This window comes from Girardinichthys multiradiatus, chromosome 8 (genome assembly GCF_021462225.1).
Source record: "Girardinichthys multiradiatus isolate DD_20200921_A chromosome 8, DD_fGirMul_XY1, whole genome shotgun sequence".
Classification (NCBI taxonomy): Eukaryota; Metazoa; Chordata; class Actinopteri; order Cyprinodontiformes; family Goodeidae; genus Girardinichthys; species Girardinichthys multiradiatus.
The window spans coordinates 5,414,263-5,437,359 of record NC_061801.1 but is presented as its reverse complement, the minus strand read 5'-3'; the positions used below and the strand labels follow the sequence as shown (position 1 = coordinate 5,437,359).

General features: G+C 40.8%; 1 protein-coding gene across 1 annotated transcript in view; it reads left to right on the top strand.

Moving 5' to 3' along the window:
• crb2a (crumbs cell polarity complex component 2a) overlaps positions 1-23,097 on the top strand; it is a 77,147-nt gene that overhangs the window by 22,726 nt on the left and 31,324 nt on the right. Inside the window, exons 3-8 of the mRNA XM_047371669.1 lie at positions 1,469-1,664; positions 3,340-3,479; positions 5,190-5,360; positions 5,440-5,553; positions 6,949-7,902; positions 14,615-15,186. Coding sequence (XP_047227625.1) covers positions 1,469-1,664; positions 3,340-3,479; positions 5,190-5,360; positions 5,440-5,553; positions 6,949-7,902; positions 14,615-15,186 — 2,147 coding nt within the window. The remainder of the gene's footprint in view (positions 1-1,468; positions 1,665-3,339; positions 3,480-5,189; positions 5,361-5,439; positions 5,554-6,948; positions 7,903-14,614; positions 15,187-23,097) is intronic.

Sequence of the window (23,097 nt, the reverse complement as noted above, 5' to 3'; positions counted from 1 at the left end):
TAGGACATTTATAAGCTATGCTTAGTTCAACGGAGTATAATGACGGAATGACATTGAATGTCTATTAAACACGATTTAGAAATCCACCAAGATTTGACTTTAAAACCAACTTTAGCCTGATTGTGTCTTCCAGCATCTTTCTTTGGGTCTTAGTTATTTTAAGGTCCAGAGGTCACATTGAATATAAAATTTCACCTAATGCCGATGATTTAATTTTTATTTCAAGTTCCCATATTTCTTCACCGTCTGTTTTGTCAGTACTTTTGCTTACATGTAGCTACTTTTTAGGTTAAAAATTTAATTGCACTGGGTGAACCTTTCTTTTAAATAAGGAAGGGCTTAAACTGGGCATGCCTGCCCTCATCCTTTAAAACAGTAAATAACTGTTTAACTGTCTGGGAGTCACAGTAACACGAAAGTAACATCTCGCCAAAGAAAGATCCCCGTAGACATGTCGTATGTTAACCAAAAATGCTCAGCAGGTACACAGCCATAGCAACACTGCTACTCACAAACACCCTTGGTAATCTGTTCAGGTTTGACCAAATTATAGACATTATTAAAACAACAAAAATGGGTCCTGCCAATAAACATGCCAACCTTTAGTTTAAAGTTTAAAGATCCACATTTCTTATCATACCAAAAGAAATTAAGCTCCAAATTACCTCAAAACCTAATCAAATTTTAGATAAAAGAAGAAAGCTGAGCGGGCTGAGATTATGTATTAATACTGTATGTAATATATCTCTGTTCACAACTTCAGTCACATGAATTAACTCTGTTCTGTTGAAGGCTGACTCCCATCTCTAACATCCAGATTACCATGGTCAGTATTTAGTCATGCAGACTGGAACATGGTTTTGCTCAGATACCACCAACTTGTCCACTTTACAATTAAAAGAACTAACAGATTGCATCTGTTGTACACAAATACTGATACATTTTAAAGCACCCAATTGTGCTTAGCGTAGAGATGCAGATAATATTACCATTACTGTTTTTTATTGTTAATCATACTGAACAGTTTGGCCTAAAGATGTACCTGTTGTACCTCTATTTTCCAAGTACTGACTAGAGCATGTTCAGAAAGGCTTAAACTCCAGATGATCTCCCCGTTTTCATTGAAGTGTAAACTGGCTGTAATCGGCTGTATTACAAAACGCATGGGTAATGTTAAAGTCTTCACAACTTTGCCTTCACCTTAAAGAGGCAAAAGCTGTGGATGACTTCAGAGTAAGGTAAAAGACCTCTGATGTCATCCATCCAAGGACTGAAATTAGGGATGCAGCCTTCAGAGAGGGTTATTTGAGCTGTAGTCTCTGTATTGTGTGTCCCCTCTCACTCATTGAGCTTGTTGTCAGGTTTCAGGTGGGCTCAGAAACAGTTTAATGGATAGTATATAGAGTTTGTGTTAATTTACAAAACATTTTAATTTATTTCAACACCCTGATACCTGTACATCCCACAGGAGTCAACTGTGAAACTGAACTAGACGAGTGCGACTCTCATCCCTGCCAAAATGGTGCCACTTGCCATGATTTGACTGGCATTTACTCTTGTGAGTGCCTGCCAGGGTTTGATGGCATGAACTGTGAGGTTGATGTAGATGAGTGTGCCAGCCAGCCCTGTCAGAATGGAGCATTCTGCCATGATGTGGTAAACAGGTAAGTAAATCGCTAGACACTTTTAATCTGACAAAAATCCTCACAAAAACCAGGTCTACCTTAAGCAGAAAAATTATATATTATCCACTTCATTGATATTGCACCCCCATCACCGTATTACATGTCAACCTTTATGTCAATGGCATTAGAAGACTAAACATTTAACTCTAGCAAATGCTACATTAGCCAGCCTGCCACAGCTTTTTCTGAAGAATTCCGCCATGAGCATCGCCAATAATGCAGACCACACATGTGCATTACTCACCTTGGGTTGCTTGAAGCTGGAAACTAAAGGTGAACCTATCATTTATTATTGGAATAATTTGGGTAATAATTACTTTCTCTTTTTGGGGCACACATGGAGCGTTGAAATCTCATTCTCAAAGCGCCTGTTGATCTTTTCATATTCAAAAAACGTTTCTAAAACAAGATGGTGACGTCATGGAACGGTTGCATACTTGGTTATGATGCAGCAGGACATTGTGAATTCCCAACATTGATATCTGTATACACTTTGGAGAACAAGTATTTAATACACTGCCGATTCTGCAGATTTTCCCACTTGCAAAACATGTAAAAGTCTTTAATTTGTATCATGAGTACTCTTCAACTGTGAGTGACAGAATCTAAAGCAAAAATCCAGAAAATCACATTGTGTGATTTTTAAGTAATTAATTTGCATTTTATTGTATAACACATACCTTAAAGATTAAAGACATGGCAGGATTTGATTTTCCACAAAATGTCCTTCAAATCCTCACGTTTTGTTAAGATTTGAGCAATGGAGGACCTCAGAATGCAGACTAGCAGGCATCATGACGGTAAGTGAAGAAATGATTTAATAAACAAAAAACTCACTCAAAAGAAGAGGCAGGAACCAAAACAATAAACGGGCAGGCAAGACTGGCAAAAACAGACATCGGCAGGCTGGCAAGACAACAACAGGACACAGGTGACATGATCTGAAAATGTTTCCGCGATGAATAACTGAACAGGTGTGTATTTATGGAGCATGAACCAGGTGAAGCAAGGAGACAGATTAGCTTGGAGCAGGTGAACCGAATAAAGATAATTGACAGACAGAACAAAACGTGGCTGGAGCAAAGCAGACTCTTGAATACAAACTAACAGAAACTAGAACAACATGAAACTAAAGCATAACCAGATCCAAAAACCAAACTTGACAAAACATGAACTAGAAGACAAAAACTAAAGCATGACCAGGAAAATAATAAACAGAAGCATGATTCAAAAACTGTGAGAAACATATAAGAAAAAAGCAAAAACCTAACAACCCCAAATCATAACACGTTTACAACCACATGACATGTTTTTCAAAACGCCAGCATTTTTGGCTAGATGGGAAACACTGGGACAACAGCTTTAGAAATCCTTGGCAGCAGTTTTGTAGTCAAAACCACCCTACCCAAGGTGAGTCCATGCAAGACTAAAAACTTTGCTGTAATTATAATAATGTAGGTTTATAGTCTGCCTGTAGTAGCTCATTTGTAAGTTGTGCAGCTGCCTGTACTAATTATGTACTTTTCACTAATCCTATTCCACACCTTCCTTAATTGTATCTGCAGGACACCTATTTTAAAGAAAATGAAGTGTGTTTAAACTGAGATTGTGTCATGTTCTGAATAATCTCTGGAGTTGGCTTTTGTCATTCCAGCTATGAATGTGACTGCAGCAACACAGGATTTGAGGGCAAACACTGTGAAGTGGATATTGCTGAGTGTGCTTCAGATCCCTGCCAGCATGGTGCCACATGTCTAGAAGAAGTCAAAGGATATTTGTGTCTGTGTTGGCCAGGTACTGAAAAACTTTCTGTCTCAGGACAAAATCCAGAATAGTGAACTAAAAGGGTCACCGTCCATGGCTGTAAAAAGGGTTTGGATTTTACAATGCTTAGTGCAATTATGATCTGAAGTATTGTATTCTGTAATATATGAATGCCTTTCTGCAACTAATTGTAATCTTATATTGCAGATGACTTAAACAGGTCTCTCCTGAAAATGAGACTTTGTGTCTCAATGGAACTCACCTGTAGAAATAAAGGTTATGAATGTATGAATCCACTCCTAGACTGGGACTGGTGTTTTGTCCAAGAATACCTTTACTTTCAAGGTCCATGCCACAATAATGTATTAACTTGGCAACTAGTTAAAGAGGGGGGAATGAGGGCTTATAGATCACTAAGGTTCAGCTTGGTCTGGGCAGTCCCATGTTAAAAGGGTAGGAGGAGGACTGAGCGGTTCTTTCACTGTAAGCAGACAACCTGGCCAGGTTACACCCCACCCTACCTCTGGATGGTACCTTAGCAAAAATGATGAGCAGCAACAGTTTACTGAAATGGACATTGTTAGGGATGAGCGAGAACAATGTACCTAACAGTTGGTTGATAAAACAAGCTGGAAGGTATCTGAGATTAGATGGAGTGAACCTGAAAATATGCAACTGGCTGATGTGGAGCCGTGATTTGGCTGGGAATCACCATAAAATAAAAACTGATATTGGTATGAATAGAGTTGAATGGAATTTGGAAGGTGAGTGTGAAAAGGAGTAATAAAGGTGAACGGGGGTCAGAAGTGTGCAGAAGGGATTGTAATAAGGGATGAGATTAATGAATGGGGTGAACAGGAGGATGTTAGGAGTGATGTGGCAGATGAGTGAGATAAATAGAGGCTATAATCCCAGGTTATAGGTTACAATGAAAGGGGGTTGTAATGATGGAAGAGTAGTGTTGAGGGAATGAAAATGGATGGGGATGACGGGGATAAAAAGAAGGAGTTAAAGATGGATGTAATGGATAAATGGGATGTAAATTAATCACAAAATGGTTAACAATGATGAATGACATAAAATGAATCATAAAGAGAAGTAAGGAGAGAAGGGGTTGAAAGATGAATAGAAGAATAGATTATATGGAAATGAGAAATTAGGAGGGATGAGAAAGATTAGGGGTTATAATCAGGACGGGATGTAAAGAGGGTTGAGGATGAATGGAGTAAAAAGAATGTGTCGCATGAAAAGAAGTGTAAGGTGAGTTTTTAGGGTTGTGACCATTACGCTATAAAGAAGGAGCTGCTATTCACCTTTTTGATGGGTCACATACTGTTTTGTAAAAACAAACTTACAAGGGATCATAAACAGGGACAAGCAGAAGTGGGAAAATAGCTTGTAAACAGGGATGAGGAGGATGAGTCTGATGACAGTGAAGCTATAAAAAAAGAATAGGGGCATGAAGAGGATGGTTGGAGACAGAAGATGAACTGGGATGAGGTATGGATGAATGCATGAGGGGGAGGCACGTGTGTCGCACGTGGCTAAATGATTTTTACTCACACTGACTTATTAGGCAAATTTGTTTCTGCAAATTTTACAATTGTTAAAATCTAATTTAATTAATGCAGAAAAAGACAAGAGACTTCGATGAATCCATAAATATGGATTGCTGCATATCCATTAGTGTCCATAGTGCATTTATTAGCAGATATGTTCATATTTGCTTTCTCTCTCCAGGTTATGAAGGATCTAACTGTGAAGTTGACACTGATGAGTGTGTTCAGCAGCCCTGTCAAAATGGTGGGGAGTGTTTGGAGCGTTCAAATCCTTCCCACTGGGAGCTGGAATGGAAGCTTAGCTTTGCAGATGCTGCTGGGTATATATGTCAGTGCCAAGGAGGTTTTGCAGGTTGGTTAAGCTGAATGAATCAGTGATGAAACGGTCTCTCACATTTCCAACTTGATGACACTGGCTCTGTTTTCTACAGGAGAGAACTGTTCCATAAATATAGATGAATGTGAATCTGAACCCTGCCAGAATGGAGGAGCTTGTGAGGATAAGATCAACGGCTACACGTGTGTGTGCCCTGTTGGATTCTTAGGTAAAGTCTCTAATCTATATTCATGGTTAAAGGTTTTGCCGGTGACACAATGTTGTATTTTGCAAACGTTTTGTGGAAAGTTTTCACTTTGTTGTTGAAAAATTATGCAGGGTGATAAGACACCCTGTTTCAGTTAAAAAAGCATATTTTATATTAACATACATTTTTTACAGTATTTTTGCCATGACATAAAAATAGAAGCAGTCCAGTTAAAATTAATCCAATTAGCTGACTGATTGATATAAAGGAGATCTGTCTAATGTTATAGTCTGTTTGCAGTGGTTATCTAGCAGTGCCACAAGTAATACTGCAGTTAAAAGAACATTTATCTGGATTTTCAAGAACCTAAAACATTAGAAGTTTACCTAAACCAATGATTGTCCAGGAAACACCAGGATGGGATCTCACTGAGGAGTGCACTGCTGAATTGTGTTGCTACTAGTACAGAGCCAGCTCAACATAGGCAGCAGGTGGGTGTGAGCATTTCTGCACACACAGGGAGGGGAAGATCTTTGGATAAGTGCCCTGTGACAAGAAGAACAGCAAAGAATTGACTTTTGTTCAAGAAAAACTTTACGGAGAAAGTGAAATTCTTAGGAGACCTGGACAATTATTTGTCCTTCAAAAGAAAGGGGGAGCGCAATAACGAGCCCTGTGCTGTGTGAACAAATGAAGTTTACTCACAGCTCTGCACAAAAGGGCTTCTAGGAATAAAAAACAGGATCAAAATGTCCTCTAATGTCCGCCAATCTAGGCACAATTAGGTGATAATCTGTAGCATTTTCAGTCTGATGGCACATTGTGGCTCACTGATCAGAACATTGAAGTTTTGAACCTGTGGTCAGAAAACAATATCTCAACCTCTTAGATGTCAGTTCTCAAAAAACAGATGTTTCAACAGAAGCTAACAAACTTTGATCAACCCCAAGCACTGAGAAGACAAGAATGGCTGACCATCAGTTAGGCACTTTGGCTGAGAAGCTGCCTACCAAGCAGCACTTCAGAAGTCATGAAGGGCCAACACTGCATAATGACTTCATGTAATAAAAGACATTAAAACAAATGAAATGTTTTCGCTTTTCTTTGCAACACCATGAAAACATGTATTTCTAGAAATGTTATTCACTAAAGCAACATCTGTGCCAAAAGTTTAGGCTACAACTTTATAACACACAGAACATATCACTAAATGCATGCTGGACTTTGATATTTCTTGTGATGAATGTGATCTATGTATGACTGGGGTCATGATTCCTTCTCTACAGCTGAATAACATTGTATTTTAATAGAACGGTAACATTTTATTACATCCTCTTTTGTTGTTGTCATGCATTACTTTCTAGTCCAAGTTGGAAGCTGCTGTTTATTCTAACATTCAGTGTTATCTCTCTCCAGGTGAGCTATGTGAAGTAAACATTAATGAATGTGAGAGCCAGCCCTGTCAGAATGGCGGCTGGTGTGAAGATGGCAGAGCATCGTACACCTGCCACTGTCCTGAAGCTCAGCCTGATGACCTTCCATGGGGAGGTGATCACTGTGAGGTTAAACTTCATGGATGTGTTGGCCACAAATGCCAGAATGGAGCCAGCTGTCTTCCGACGTTGGAAGAGGGGAAACACAGCCACATGTGCTTGTGTCCGCATGGCTTCTATGATGAGCAGTGCTCTACGAGAACAACATTTTCACTGTCCACCCCTGGGTTTATTCATATCCAGGTTGCCCTCAAAGAAAAGGTCCGCAGAGAGGTTGAGCACCATGTTCACCAGGGTTTGGGGTTACAGCTTCGTTTCCGAACAACTTTACCTAGTATGTTGATCTTCTACAGAGGGGATATGGATAACTATCTTCTCCTGGAGATTTTTAAGGGTGGTCTTCATGCAAGAGCTTTTTCTGAAGAGTCTGAATTGGATGTAACATTTCCTGGCCTGGTTAGTGATGGAGACTGGAGGGATGTCCATGTGTTTTTGGATAATGGAGGTCTGTCCTTGATCATAAAAGGTCCTGACTGTGACAGAGCTGGATGTACAGTTACAGATAGTGGTGATGGGGAACCTCCTTTCCAGGCCTCTGAATCCTTTACTGATGTTTACATAGGGGGAGCACCAGATGAGCTTTTGGAGCTCTCTTTAAGCAGTGCAGGATTCCTTGGATGTATTGAAGACCTTATGATTGACTCAAAACCTATTCTACCCCAAGCACTTCCAGAGGACCACGATTTTGAGTTGGGGTGTTCCAAGACGGAATGGTGTAAATCTGAACCTTGTAATGGGCATGGCCACTGTGTGGATGTGTGGACCAGCTACCAGTGTGATTGTTCCCGTCCCTTCCACGGGGAGAGCTGCTCTGACGGTAAGGCAACCTTCCCACTGAGTATATGCTCCTGCCAAATTCCGACTTCCCAAACTTGTCAGATTTTGTTTCTTGCAGAGTTTAAGAATCAGCATGCAACTACCACAAACTCTTGTGTACTATCTTTGCTTCGATGTAGATTGCCAGTAGGAATTCACTCATATACTAACTTGATTTTAGTATTAGGTTATTTACTTATTAATTTCACCTTATTGATGGAAAGAACACACCAACCAGTGGCTGTAGGAGTTCTTTATTAGAGTTTTTCAACCCAAGATGTTACAGTGCTGGTGCTGGAGCTGTTTCTTAACGCATTCTCAAAACCATTCAATGAACTAGTCTGTTTTCCACAGCAATACAACTGAACAATTTTCAGAATTTTCACAGACAGATTTTGAAAATGTTTTTAGTCCACACCAACAAACTGTTATCTGCAGATTTTTGTATCATGGCTGAAATACTAAGGGTTCAAAGTTGCTTCATGAGGGATCAGACTACATGGTTTGTTAAACTAACTAAAAGCAACATCTCATCAAACCTAGTTGACCATCAGCTTCCCAAAATTTTGTAATACTGAGAACTCATATTCATAATGGAATTGCTTTCACAGGAGTACAGTTATTTTCACCTTTGCCTTGCAGCAAGAAGGTCTTGGGTTCAAATCCTGGCATGGGGTCTTCCTGCATGGAGTCTGCATGTTCTCCCCATGCATGCTTATGTTCTCTCCTGATGTTGCCCTTGGGTCTGGGTCTGTGTGCATGGTTCTTTGACTTGTGTTTCCCTGTGATGTACTGGCAACTGGGCTGGATGTGCCCCACCTCTGGCAACATGAGCGCAGGAGATAAGCACTTGCCCCCCAGGGACCCTGCACAGAATCAGTGGGCATAGATGAATGGATAAAATGGAAAAAAATACCATCATTCATCCCATTAAAAACAGACATTTGCAGTTATCTTTAAACTTTGCTAAGTTAAAACCTTCAAAAACTTGACAAAAACAGTAACATTATGCATTATGGATTATGCAAAACATATTGCCCAGCCTTTAACCAACTTTATTATAACTGACTTCTTTCCTGCACACTTTGAGATTTATAAGCATTCAAATTTTTAACATACATTTTGAAATCAAACAATTTAAGGTGTTACTTTGCCTCGTTCTATTAAACAACCTCTTATGTCTTTGATCTAATCTAATTGTTGTGTTAATTTTATATTTGCACTTATTATTTTTACTGTTCAATATCATTCCCAACTGTTTTATAAATGTAAGTTCTCAAATAGAAAATCAACATGAGTGGCTGTTGGCAACACATGTTTTGCAGTTAGGTTGATGATCGGTTCACACAGCCTAACTGTGTCCAGATTCAGCTCATTAAAATACAGACACATGTGGCTGATTCTGACTGAGCTTGGTTAGAGGCCTGGTTCCCTCACATGCTTGTTGATTTGCACTTTTATCTCTTACAGACCAACAGATTTTTATGCAATCTACTAATACGGAGTGCCTCAAACTGGTGCAGGCTAATCCATTCTTTGCCCAACTGGGAATCGTTGGTTAAAATCTGGTCAAACATCTTGTAGTTTTGTCAGCTTAGGAGCAAATGCTGCTTTAAATAACAGCTTGTGTTTGTGAGTGCTATTTACAGTCCTTACTGAAATGTCTGAGTTGATCAGGTTTTTTCTAATGACTTTTTAGGCACTAGTGGCCTGTATCAAATAGTACTTTTACAGGTAAGAGGATGTAGAGAGAAGGGGAATACATGCAGCCAATGACCCGAGGTCAGGAGTCAAACCTAGGACAGGCACTCCAAAATCCAAAGACCATCCAAATTTGCATGATAATAAATCAGTGACTGACACACAGACAGTCCAGGTCTAAACAATAGATGAGTTACATGGCATGACACGACACGATATGACACCCCCAGGCTCTTACATCAAAAACCACACACACCCACATCAACACACCCATCATCCAAGTACAAATGTTGTGCATTCACCTCTGCCACATTATGAGTAGGATAATCTCACTTGAATGGTTCTTGGACTTTGTTTATGCAAATGATTTTCTAATGAAAAGGTTGTGATAAAACATAATATGTAACATAATATTCAAAAAGAGTGGGATAAAGGGGTGAAATACTAGTTAGTATTTTTGGAGTATATTTTGACTCCATTAGATTTTGTAACTTGGATTCTGTTTAGAAATAAAAACAAAATAGTCTATTAGTCATTCTAGCCAGATATGCTTAACACATTACATTTGGCAGTGTATGTTTCACAAGGAAAGGTCGTTGCTCCAGAAAGTGACTTACTATGTGAATAACTGCAGTCTTCCATGTCAATAACTGTCTACCACAAACATGACAGCAGTTTAACAGTTGTAAGATCCAAGGTGTGGGCAGAACTTTATGTTTATGCTTTGACCAGCTCTTAGGACCTGTTTATACTGGACTGTACCTGAACATTAAAGATTCATAAGAATTTGGATTGTCTCTGCAGGGTCTAAAAGAGGCCTTCTGGGGGTTCATCAATAACATAGTGAGCTCCTCATGAACAGCTTCGGGCTGTTCGGAGAATCTATGATACTTCCACTTGAGATCTTGATGGCTCATTGTACTGGTTAAAGGGAATTTGGGTCCTGGGTACTGCGTGAAGGAATCTAGTAGCTGCAGCGGCAGTTTTTTCCATGACGTGATACATGCACACCTAAATGGATTGGTCTTTAGAGAATTTGTTGGAGGACTGGATGCAGTGGCCACATGTCAGCTGGGTTAGCAGCTTTCAAAGTAATTTATAGTAGCACTTTTGGCATCACTGCTGTAATGTGAAAGGCTTCACTGCTTTGGCTACAGCCAAAAGGATCTTACTAAGCAGCTTAAAAGTACAACCCAGTCTCTCCATGTCAAGAAAAAAATGCAATGCCCAGCCCCTTTCAGACTTCTTGCAGATAGAGATCAGTATGTGCTCTCAGTACAATACTGCTCCCAGTTGGGGAGAAACACACACCTCCAAACTGCACACATAGGCTGAATACTGGGAGACTGAAGAAACTTGTAGGTTTATTATGCTGCAGTTTAAAAGTGAAATGTATTTATTAGGCTTTCCAAGAAAAGTTCTTGCATTGTGGTTAGCGATTAGAAGGTAGGAGGAGGTAGAAGAGGAGAATAAAAGCACGAGAAGCAGCTCAGAGTAGTTGGAACATTACTCATGAAAATAACCTCAAGCTTCAGAACCTCTTAGTTATCCTCTGACAGTGATGAGTGAAAAACATGTTTGCTTTTGACTCCATGGACTGATTAATGTGCACAGAGAAATGTACCGGGTTAAATTATTTAGCAAAATGCTCTGTGCACCTGACAGGAAACCCCTTAGCTGCTCTTTCCCATTATGCTTATAAGCTGATAAAAATGCTGATGGTGTTTCCTCCTGCCCATTGCTGCTGAAACTTATGGTGGAGGAGAAACTCCACTGTGCCAGTGCTATGGATTCTGAGCACAGCATGTATAAGCTCCTCTCATTCCTTAACCCTAACCCTCTTTCTGCTGGTCTTCTCCATGCTCCACGTGTAAGGGGCTGGTGGGCTGCTCTGCTGCTGGGCTGCGTTTCGTCCTTATTGTGCACATTTGAGTTTGTCCTTAATTTTAAATAAATGTTAATGTTGTGCACTTTTATTGATAACATGGTCTCCCATTTTGTTTAGGCAGTCATAACAAATTGGGGCTTGTTCCTAAGCAGAGCAGAGCAGCCCACCCACGCGTGTCACGGAGTGTGGAGAAGACCAGTAGAGAGACAGACCCCTTCCTCTCTCTTCCGGAAGGAGAAAACAGACAGCTTATATACACTGTGCTCCGGATCCACAGCACCTGCACGGAGCTGGAGCAAAAGGGCAGACACATCACAACACGCATAACCCAGCCCATGAGGTTCACCCAGCCCATATATATACACACTATTCACAAAAATTCAATTCAATTAAAAAATACTTTATTAATGCCAAAGGGAAATTAATTGTTGTTGTAGTTCATATTATGAAGGTTTTTTCAAAGAGCCGTTGTAGATGCTGATGGCTGTGGGCAGGAAGGATCTCCTGTAGCATCTGTCTTACAGCAGATCTGAAGAAGCCTCTGACTGAAGACACTCTGTTGTTGTAGGACAGTCTCATGAAGAGGATGCTCAGGGTTCTCCATAATGTTCTTCATTTTATGAAGAATCCTTCTTTGCACAATGATCTCCAGAAGTTCCAGAGGAGTTTCCAGAACAGAGCTAGCCTTCTTTATCAGCTTGTTGAGCTTTTTTAAGTCCCTGGCTCTGATGCTGCTTCCTCAGCAGATGATGGTAGAAGAGATCACATTTTCCACAACAGACTTAAAAAAGATATGCAGCATCTTGCTGCAAACACCAAAGGACCTAAGCTTCCTCAAGAAGTACAGTCTGCTCTGTCCCTTCTTGTAGATGGCTTCACAGTTGCATCTCCACTCTAGTCTGTTGTCCAGGTGAACACTGAGGTATTTATACTCCTCCACCACCTCCACTTCTTCTTCCATCCCCATGATGGAAATAGTTTTTGACCTATTCCTGCTTCTCTTAAAATCAGAATCAGAATCAGAATCAGCTTTATTGCCAAGTTCGTACATACAGGTCCTTCTCAAAATATTAGCATATTGTGATAAAGTTCATTATTTTCCATAATGTCATGATGAAAATTTAACATTCATATATTTTAGATTCATTGCACACTAACTGAAATATTTCAGGTCTTTTATTGTCTTAATACGGATGATTTTGGCATACAGCTCATGAAAACCCTCAAGCAAGAGGGTAAGACACAGAAAGAAATTTTTGAACGAATAGGCTGTTCCCAGAGTGCTGTATCAAGGCACCTCAGTGGGAAGTCTGTGGGAAGGAAAAGGTGTGGCAGAAAACGCTGCACAACGAGAAGAGGTGACCGGAACCTGAGGAAGATTGTGGAGAAGGGCCGATTCCAGACCTTGGGGGACCTGCGGAAGCAGTGGACTGAATCTGGAGTAGAAACATCCAGAGCCACCGTGCACAGGCGTGTGCAGGAAATGGGCTACAGGTGCCGCATTCCCCAGGTCAAGCCACTTTTGAACCAGAAACAGCGGCAGAAGCGCCTGACCTGGTCTACAGAGAAGCAGCACTGGACTGTTGCTCAGTGGTCCAAAGTACTTTTTTCGGATGAAAGCTAATTCTTCATGTCATTCGGAAATCAAGGTGCCAGAGTCTGGAGGAAGACTGGGGAGAAGGAAATGCCAAAATGCCAGAAGTCCAGTGTCAAGTACCCACAGTCAGTGATGGTTTGGGGTGCCGTGTCAGCTGCTGGTGTTGGTCCACTGTGTTTTATCAAGGGCAAGGTCAATGCAGCTAGCTATCAGTAGATTTTGGAGCACTTCATGCTTCCATCTGCTGAAAAACTTTATGGAGATGAAGATTTCATTTTTCAGCACGGCCTGGCACCTGCTCACAGTGCCAAAACCACTGGTAAATGGTTTACTGACCATGGTATCACTGTGCTCAATTGGCCTGCCAACTCTCCTGACCTGAACCCCATAGAGAATCTGTGGGATATTGTGAAGAGAATGTTGAGAGACTCAAGACCCAACACTCTGGATGAGCTAAAGGCCGCTATCGAAGCATCCTGGGCCTCCATAAGACCTCAGCAGTGCCACAGGCTGATTGCCTCCATGCCACGCCGCATTGAAGCAGTCATTTCTGCAAAAGGATTCCCGACCAAGTATTGAGTGCATAAGTGTACATGATTATTTGAAGGTTGACGTTTTTTGTATTAAAAACACTTTTCTTTTATTGGTCGGATGAAATATGCTAATTTTGTGAGATAGGAATTTTGGGTTTTCATGAGCTGTATGCCAAAATCATCCGTATTAAGACAATAAAAGACCTGAAATATTTCAGTTAGTGTGCAATGAATCTAAAATATATGAATGTTAAATTTTCATCATGACATTATGGAAAATAATGAACTTTATCACAATATGCTAATATTTTGAGAAGGACCTGTACAAACAAGGAATTTGCCTCCGGTACACTTTGCTCTTTTGTTCTGTTTTTGCATTACAGAATATACAAATTTACAATTTACAATGTACAATATACACATATCTAATAAAAAAAAATCTACAATCCTCTCCTTAGTTTTAGTCACGTTCAAGATGAGATGATTGTTTCTACATCATGCCACAAAGCGCTCCACCAGCTCCCTGTACTCAGCTTCTTGTCCATCTCTGATCCACCCCACGACTGCAGAATCAAGCTACTCCAACCTGCTGCCACCTTGAGCGGCGCAATTCTAGAAAGTTAGGGATATTTGGCTTTTGGGTGAAATTTATGGAAAACATAAAAAGTTCAAGCTACAGTGATATAGTATGAAAGTAGGGCAGTAGAAGTAGAAGCTTGCAATTGTAATTTCTTCATTTCAAGCAATTTATTGAAACAAAAGCTAACAACAGTGGTGGTTAGACCACAACAAAACATGTTAATGTGTCAATAATCTGCCTAGATAGATAGATAGATAGATAGATAGATAGATAGATAGATAGATAGATAGATAGATAGATAGATAGATGTCATCTGTGTTCTGAATAATCGATGCCTCTTTTCCTGAGTTACTGAGTTGCTGAAATGTGAGGTAAATCGTAAATCTGACTAATCTTCTGCTTGTCCTCTGACAGAATATTTTTCATGGACCTACAGCCACGAGGACACCGTGAGTTTTAGCTCCTATGATATCAAAGAGAGTCATGGAAGCAACTTCAGTGTCTCTTTTTTCATGAAGTCCTTGAAGCCAGATGGGCTGCTGCTCCAGCTGAGAAGACCTCCTGCAGAAGATGAAGACAAAATCTACTTTTCAGTCTATCTGAGGATGGGGAGGGTTTTTGTCAGCTCCCTGCCTGACAGCCCCCCACTGACGGCTCCAGTGTTTCTCACCACTGGGGAGAAGCAATTTCTTTCTGTGGAAGTCAAACACACACATGTGATTTTTAATCACACAGGCCTTAACTATGGAATAGGAGAGATCCCTATGATGAATGTTAGGAGCGGAGATAAGGCTTATGTTGGAGGGCTTCCACAAGGCTGGGATTTTGATAGGTGGGGGGGGCATTTTAAAGGCTGCCTCCAGGACTTTCGTTTAGACTCTGCACATTTGGATCCGGGTGGCTGGAACAGCTCAGATGAAGTAGTTTATGTATCAAGTGAATCTGAAAATTGGAGGGAGGGCTGCATCAGTGATGATACCTGCAAGGTAAGAAATACCTGCCTTTTTTACTCTGCTGATGTAATTGACGGACAAAACTATTTTATGTAAATTAATTCATAAGGTATTCATTTGTTTTACTCTTTCTTGTTAAAAATATTAAAATATAATTTTTTGTTTCAATTCCATGTTCAAAATAATATGAACTTCTAAAATGACCAAAATAAATGCCAAATATATAACATTAGATCCAATAAATTACTTTACATTCACAATTACTTATAATCCATAAAAAGATCCTTTGGGGAATGAGTTGGGTGTGATTTGGAGTGTTTTCATCTAGCAGAAGCTCTGTTGGTCACCATTCAGTTTTAAGCATGAGTTGTGTTATGTTTGGCCTCAAAAATAACTCAAATTCAAACCAATGCCATCTTTTTACATGAAATACTGCCTCTTTTTGGGAGATGAATAGTATCTGTGGCATTAAACACATCTTGAACTTTGCAGACTTTGCATACTTTGTAGTACCTGCCAAAGTATTAAGCAAGTATCCACGCAAGTATCTCCTGCAAGTCCTGAGACTTGCAGGAGACACGTCATACATCTGGCTGTTCTCCTGAAGTGCAGAGAAAATGCATTTGCCCCTTTCCAGATAAAACCAGAGAGGCCAGACTCAAATGGTTTGAACATGTAAAGAGGATGGATATTGAGTACATCTGTAGAAGGATGCTGAGGCTAAAACTGCCAGACAGAAGGCCTAGAGGAATACCAAAGAGGAGATTTATGGATGGAGAGAAAGAGGATATGATGGTAGTGAGAGAAGAACATGCAGAAGACAAGGTAATATGGAGGTGACTCACTGTGACGCCTCCTGAAAGGGAAAAGCTGAAAGAAAATGAAGAAGACAGCAAGTCATCCAGATCTACAGGTCCTTCTCAAAATATTAGCATATTGTGATAAAGTTAATTATTTTCCATAATGTCATGATGAAAATTTAACATTCATATATTTAAGATTCATTGCACACTAACTGAAATATTTCAGGTCTTTTATTGTCTTAATACGGATGATTTTGGCATACAGCTCATAAAAACCCAAAATTCCTATCTCACAAAATTAGCATATTTCATCCGACCAATAAAAGAAAAGTGTTTTCAATACAATAAACGTCAATATTTCAAATAATCATGTACAGTTATGCACTCAATACTTGGTCGGGAATCCTTTTGCAGAAATGACTGCTTCAATGCGGCGTGGCACGGAGGCAATCAGCCTGTGGCACTGCTGAGGTCTTATGGAGGCCCAGGATGCTTCGATAGCGGCCATTAGCTCATCCAGAGTGTTGGGTCTTGAGTCTCTCAACGTTCACTTCACAATATCCCACAGATTCTCTATGGGGTTCAGGTCAGGAGAGTTGGCAGGCCAATTGAGCACAGTGATACCATGGTCAGTAAACCATTTACCAGTGGTTTTGGCACTGTGAGCAGGTGCCAGGTCGTGCTGAAAAATAAAATCTTCATCTCCATAAAGCTTTTCAGCAGATGGAAGCATGAAGTGCTCCAAAATCTCCTGATAGCTAGCTGCATTGACCCTGCCCTTGATAAAACACAGTGGACCAACACCAGCAACTGACACGAGAGAATTTAAGTGCACCCTTTCATCAAACATTTTGACAGGTGGGCGGGACTTCCGGTGAGGGCGGGATTTCCGGTGGGGGCCATATGGGCGCCATGTGGTTGCCACGTGGGCAGGAGGTCACGTGGTCAAGCAGGTGGTGTGTCCAAGGGGGGCGTAACAGTGGATGCTGATTGGTTGTCGTCATTAGGGGCAATACCTTAAATGAGTCAATTAAAACACAGGGGTGTGTTTGTTATAAATAGAACAAGACAAATATGGTATTATCGGAAACTGTTTGGCATCAGCACCAATTAAAAATAGAGGGGGTGTGTTTGTAAGCATCGTTAAACCTTGAATAACCCAATGAAAACAATAGGGCGTGCCTTAGTGTTTACTTTAAATACAGAGATAAAACTCTGCACTTTACATGCAGCATTCGTTGGAAAAAAAAAAGAACACCCGTTCAACAATGGCTAGAGTTAAGAGAGTTTATCGTCAAGCGGAGGAGAAACGCAACGCGTGCCAAGATGATGATGATGAACAAGCAACTGCATCATATACTTCCTCAACGGAGATACCTATCGGAATTCCCGTCGTGACATACTCTACCGATGATGAGGATCCAAAATCAACTTCAACAACCATGGTTGAAAATCAGACCTCGGTTCGGCCAAGAGGTATGTCAGTTCTGTGCGAAACCCCAGTGACCGTCTACCAGTATTCATCCCGTGAATTGAATGCTCCTAAGAAATCAACATACTACATCTGCAGGGTACAAAGACCCCCGTTCAAGACTCTGCAGGAAGAATGGTCTTTGGAGCCATATGGCCTGGTTGGCAGCTGGGGTTATATTTTCATGTATGAAATAGGAGAGCTTTGCCTGTATCAATTGGATCAAGACGAGGTATTTAATGGATCACTGGCTCTGTGTACACTCACCCACAGCGACTGGGCTGTGTTAAAGCTTGCAATCCCGCACCTTAATGATAGCCCTGAAACAGTCTCAAGGCAGGAGAGGGAGAAAGAAGAAGAAGAAGAAAATGAACTGTCTCCTCGACCTGTAAAACGGGCGAGAATGTTTCATATACCATCCGATGTTGAAATAGCTGAGAGAGAACCTCTCTTTAGCGCAGTGTGGGGGTCAAAAATCACAGCAAATGGCCGCTGGTCTTTTCGGGCAAGCAGACGCAGGAACAACCGGACGAGTCCCTCAGATCTGTTTGTGTTGGAGGCTTTCAATCAGGACTGCGGCGTATTCAAGACAATGCTGGCTCTGCCGTTTGAAGCTTGGGCAGAGAAGATGAGTGAAATTGGACATCGTCTTTCCGACCTTTTCCAAAAGTTACGAAGTTGGATCGATGTCATGTCAGTGAAAAAAACGCTGACGTTTCCTGTTTTACGTTTAGAACGAACCCTCTTCTGAGGACACGCCCCTTCCTATGATATATATACGGGGGGATAACTGCAAGCTCACAGACACTGAGAATCGTATCATGAGAATGAGTGGACCGACACCATACAGGGATCTCTACAACCACCGAGCAGAGATCCACTTCTCTCCTGAGCACGATGAAAGCTTCAACATTGGACCATATCATCCGCCTTCCCCTGACCTCTTCTCACCATCCACCTCAACATCCTCATTCTCAGAAAACCACTACAGTCCTGCATCACCTACAGGATACAACATGAAATATCTACCGCTTTCTCCAGACCTCTGCTCACCATCACCGCTATTCATGGCTGAGTCTGTAGACGCGAATGTCCTGCCTGAAGACATGAAGGTGGTCGTGGAGGAGGAGGTAGCCACCGGCTACTCACCCTCTACCGAAGCCCCTACACAAACCCTGGAACCGATGGAGGACCCTCAGCCTTCAGCAGAGGATGAGAGTAACCAGGAGGACGAAATTGACGGTTGGTTCTCAACCACCCTCATCAATACGGTGAAAACAGCGATACTTCATTTATTCAACATAACCTCTTTGAACTATGTCAGAGAAACCTGCTATGGATGTATAACGAACCACCCAAGCCAGCGTCAACACCATTGCCTGGAGGTACTGGGGGAGGATTATTACCAAGTCAACTTTCAACGCATCGTACGACGACTCGTAACCCCCAAACTCATTCCTGCTATTCAGAATCTTCTGGTACTTTGAAGCATACAAGCGGATGACTTCAGAGTGAAGACGATTGCCAAGACGGTTTTATATGAACTGAAATCGGTACAAGGCATCCACAGTGCAATAGCGCACGTTTATGATCGCATGGTCGATGAGAAACATCTCAAACAACTTAACTCTGTTTCAGAGTGCTATGGACTGACAAACTGATCTCACATGTTTGATGACTTGTTGTTGTATAATTTTTTTTTTTTTTTTTTTTTTAGTATTCCAGTACTTTAGTTAATCTGCATTATATGATTTTTCTTCTTTTTTCTTTTTTACTATTAAATACAATTAAAGTAGGAACATAGTAACCTTTCCCAAAAGTGTTGTTTAAAAAGCTAGTAGTGTTTGAATTCATCTGCATTTTATCTGATTTTGTTTTCTGGTTGTTTTTTGTTTATATTAAATAAATAAAATAAAAAATAAAAAAAAAATAAGGATAAAGCTACCCTCCTGTGTGTTTTTTCTCATTATTTAACAAGTAATCGGCAGAGATGGCAGGAAGACGGCTGATGAAGAAAGTATATTATAGCCCTTCAAATCCGGGAAGTTTTGGGGGTGTAGATAGGCTGAGGAGGGTTATGCAAGATGAAACGGGAAAGAAGGTTGCGGTTGAAAAAGTTAAAGATTTTTTATCAGGAGAAGATACCTATACTCTACATAAACCTGCAAGAATAAAGTTCCCGAGAAACAGAGTTTTTGTCACCAGACCATTGAGGCAGTTCCAGGCTGATCTCTGTGACATGCAAGCTCTGGCCATGGAAAATGATGGTTATAATTATTTATTAACAGTCATTGACATCTTTTCAAAAAGGGCGTATGTACGAGTTTTGAAGAGGAAAACAGCCGCTGAGGTGGTAAAGGCATTTGAATCAGTTTTTACAGAAAGTCAGATCCCCAAAAAACTTCAGACTGATGCCGGTAAAGAATTTTTTAACAAGAAATTTAAAGTTTTAATGGAGAAACACGGTATTGAACATTTTGCCACAGCGAGTGAAGCAAAAGCTTCAGTGGTCGAGAGATTTAACCGCACATTAAAAACAAGGATGTGGAGATATTTTACAGCTAACAATACCCGGCGGTACGTCGATGTACTGCAAAACCTAGCTAGAAGCTACAACCATTCCTACCACTCCAGCATTAAAATGAGCCCTATGGAAGTGACCCCAGAAAATGCCTTTCAAGTGTTTCAGAATCTGTATGATGTCAAGTCCAACAGATATTGCAAGGACTCAGTGACAACGTTTAAACAAGGGGATCTTGTCAGAATATCCAAGGTCCGTGGAGTGTTTGACAAAAAATACGAACAGAGTTTTACGGATGAAGTGTTTACAGTCTATGACCGGATACCCCGTTCTCCTCCTGTATACAAACTCAAAGATTTGGATGGAGAACCTATCGAGGGTTCCTTTTACGCTGAGGAACTTCAAAAAGTAAAAATATTTAACGACAAGATGTATCAAGTGGAAAAAATATTAAAACGACGTACGGTCAAGGGAGTCAAACAGGTTTTTGTAAGCTGGAAAAACTGGCCTGAGAAATTCAACAGTTGGATCAAGTTTGATGAACTTCGAAACGTATAAAAAAGGTTTGCACTAAACCTCACAGTTGACACAGCATCATGAACCGTCAGGTAGAGGATGATGGCTTTTACGTTACTCTTCCATCTAATGCTAGCATGGAAGTGTTTAAAAATAATACCAGTTCAAGTTTCCGTGTAAATTTAGCTCAACATATTGATTTAGAAGGCCAATGGATGGTTGCATTAGCCGAGATTTCATACCCTCATACATGGCATAATTTACCGGATTATGATGCCTACTTTGAATGGAGGAAGGTTGGTGATGTGGAGATCAATACGCAAAGGATCAGAAGTGGCTACTATAACAGCGTTGTTCAACTCGAGACAGAGATGGAAATGTTTTTCAAAAAATTGAAATCGGGTTTACGCATTAAATTCAGCAAAGTTCAAAAGAGATTTGCATTTCAAGCAAATAGTCCGTATGAAATACGCTTCTTCAGCACTCTAGCTTATATGATGGGCGTGAAACCAGGGGAATGGATTCATGTTTCTGAACCAAAACTGGCTCCTTTTCCGGCGGATATAAAGGCTGGTTTCTATCACCTATACTGTTACAGCGACGTGGTCAGCCCACAAATAGTAGGCGACACTTTTGCACCTTTACTGCGGACCGTCAAAGTACAAGGCACATTCAGTGATATGATTACTCAGACGTTTAACCCCGCCCACTACCTTCCAGTCTCCAGAAGACATATTGAAAATATCAATATAGAAATTAAATCGGACCAAAACGTTCCTGTAAATTTCGTCTATGGAAAGACCGTCATAAGACTACACTTCAGACCGGTGATATCACAACGTAGCCTGAGATAAATTTTATTTGTATAAACTATTCCAGAGATATGTATATAACCTCTAAGATTGATTGGTTATCATTCATATTACGCTGGTCATTCAACACTGCATCAAGCAGGCAAGAGAGAACATGGCACATCTAAGTCTGAGACGTGATCCAAATCGCTTTGTAAATTACTATGTAAGTCAATCAGGCGGTAATCTGCCAGGGTTTTATGGGGCCCCGGTCATGTACGGACGCGGAATTGGATCATTATTTTCAAAATTATTCCGCTTCGTATCCCCTCTGGTTAAAAAAGGATTTGCAATTGCAAAACCCCATCTTAAAACGGCTGCATCAAATATCGCTTCGGATGTCATCGGTAGAGCCGTGAGTAAAATGAGTGGTTCTGCACACATCGACGGTCAAGAAGGTTCAGGAATTATGGTTTTATCCAAAAGACCCAGAACAAGACCCCCTGGTGATCGTTTAAGGACGGTTAAAAAACAACGACAAACGCGAAAAAGGAGATCAGTCGCAGCTGACAAACGAAGAGGAAGGAAGTCATCCGCAAGTTTTGATATATTTAAATAATGGCTCTTTTACATAACAAATCATCAGAGTGCACGCTGGCAGAGTTGGACTTATTTTCTGCCCCGATGACGCAGCTATCGATCGAAGATAAAATTTACACCGAGATCCAGCCTTTATCAGCAATCACCGATGGAGGGCCGATCGAGTTTTTCATTCCGGGAGACGGAGAAAAGTATCTGGATCTCAACGATACGCTGTTGCATCTCAGAGTGAAAATTACTAACGAGAATGGAACAAACCTGCCAGATGATGCACCTGTAGGGCTCATCAACTACCCGTTAAACACCATCTTCAGTCAGTGTGACGTCACTCTCGGAGATCGAATGATTTCACAATCCAGCGCTACACATCCATATAGAGCCATGATTGAGACATTGTTAAACTTTTCTGAGGATTCTTTAAAAACCCAGTTTAGCTCTGGTCTTTTTTATAAAGACACTGCAGGTGCTCTGAACTCTATTGTTACAACTAACGGCCCTAACCAAGGTCTTGACAGCAGAGCAGGCTTTACGGCAAATTCCAGGGAGGTACATCTCCTAGGCCCCCTGCATGCCGACATATTTTTCTGCGAGAGACTTCTTTTAAACTCTGTTGACCTTAAAATTAAACTTACAAGAGCCAACGATGCCTTTTGTCTCATGGCCGCAAGAGACTCCACTTACAAACTCAGGATATTAGGAGCATCTCTTTTTATCAAAAAAGTTACTGTCTCTCCAGCTGTACGACTGGGGCACGCTTCAGCTTTAATGAAAGCAAATGCTCTGTATCCACTTTCACGTGTGAATGTAAAAACATATTCCATCCCTGAAAATTCAAGGGTATGCAACCAAGAGAATCTTTTCTTAGGCATCTTTCCCAAGTATGTGGTGATTGCGTTACTGGATCATGACGCTTTTACAGGAACACGCAATCTCAATCCGTTTGACTTTAATCATTTTGATATGGAATATTTAGCTTTGTGTAAGGATGGCAGACAAATTCCTGCTAAAGCCTTCCAGCCAAATTTTAACCAAGGTCATTCAGTGAGAGAGTATTGCAACTTGTTTACGGCTACAGGACGACATCTAAAAGATCTTCCACTGAGTATATCACGTCAGGAATTTAATCAAGGATACTCTCTATTCACATTTAATCTTAACCCGGGTGAGGACACAGATGCTCTATCTCCAGTTTCCAGTGGGAATTTAAGATTGGAAATGCGCTTCAGAAACCCGTTGCCATAT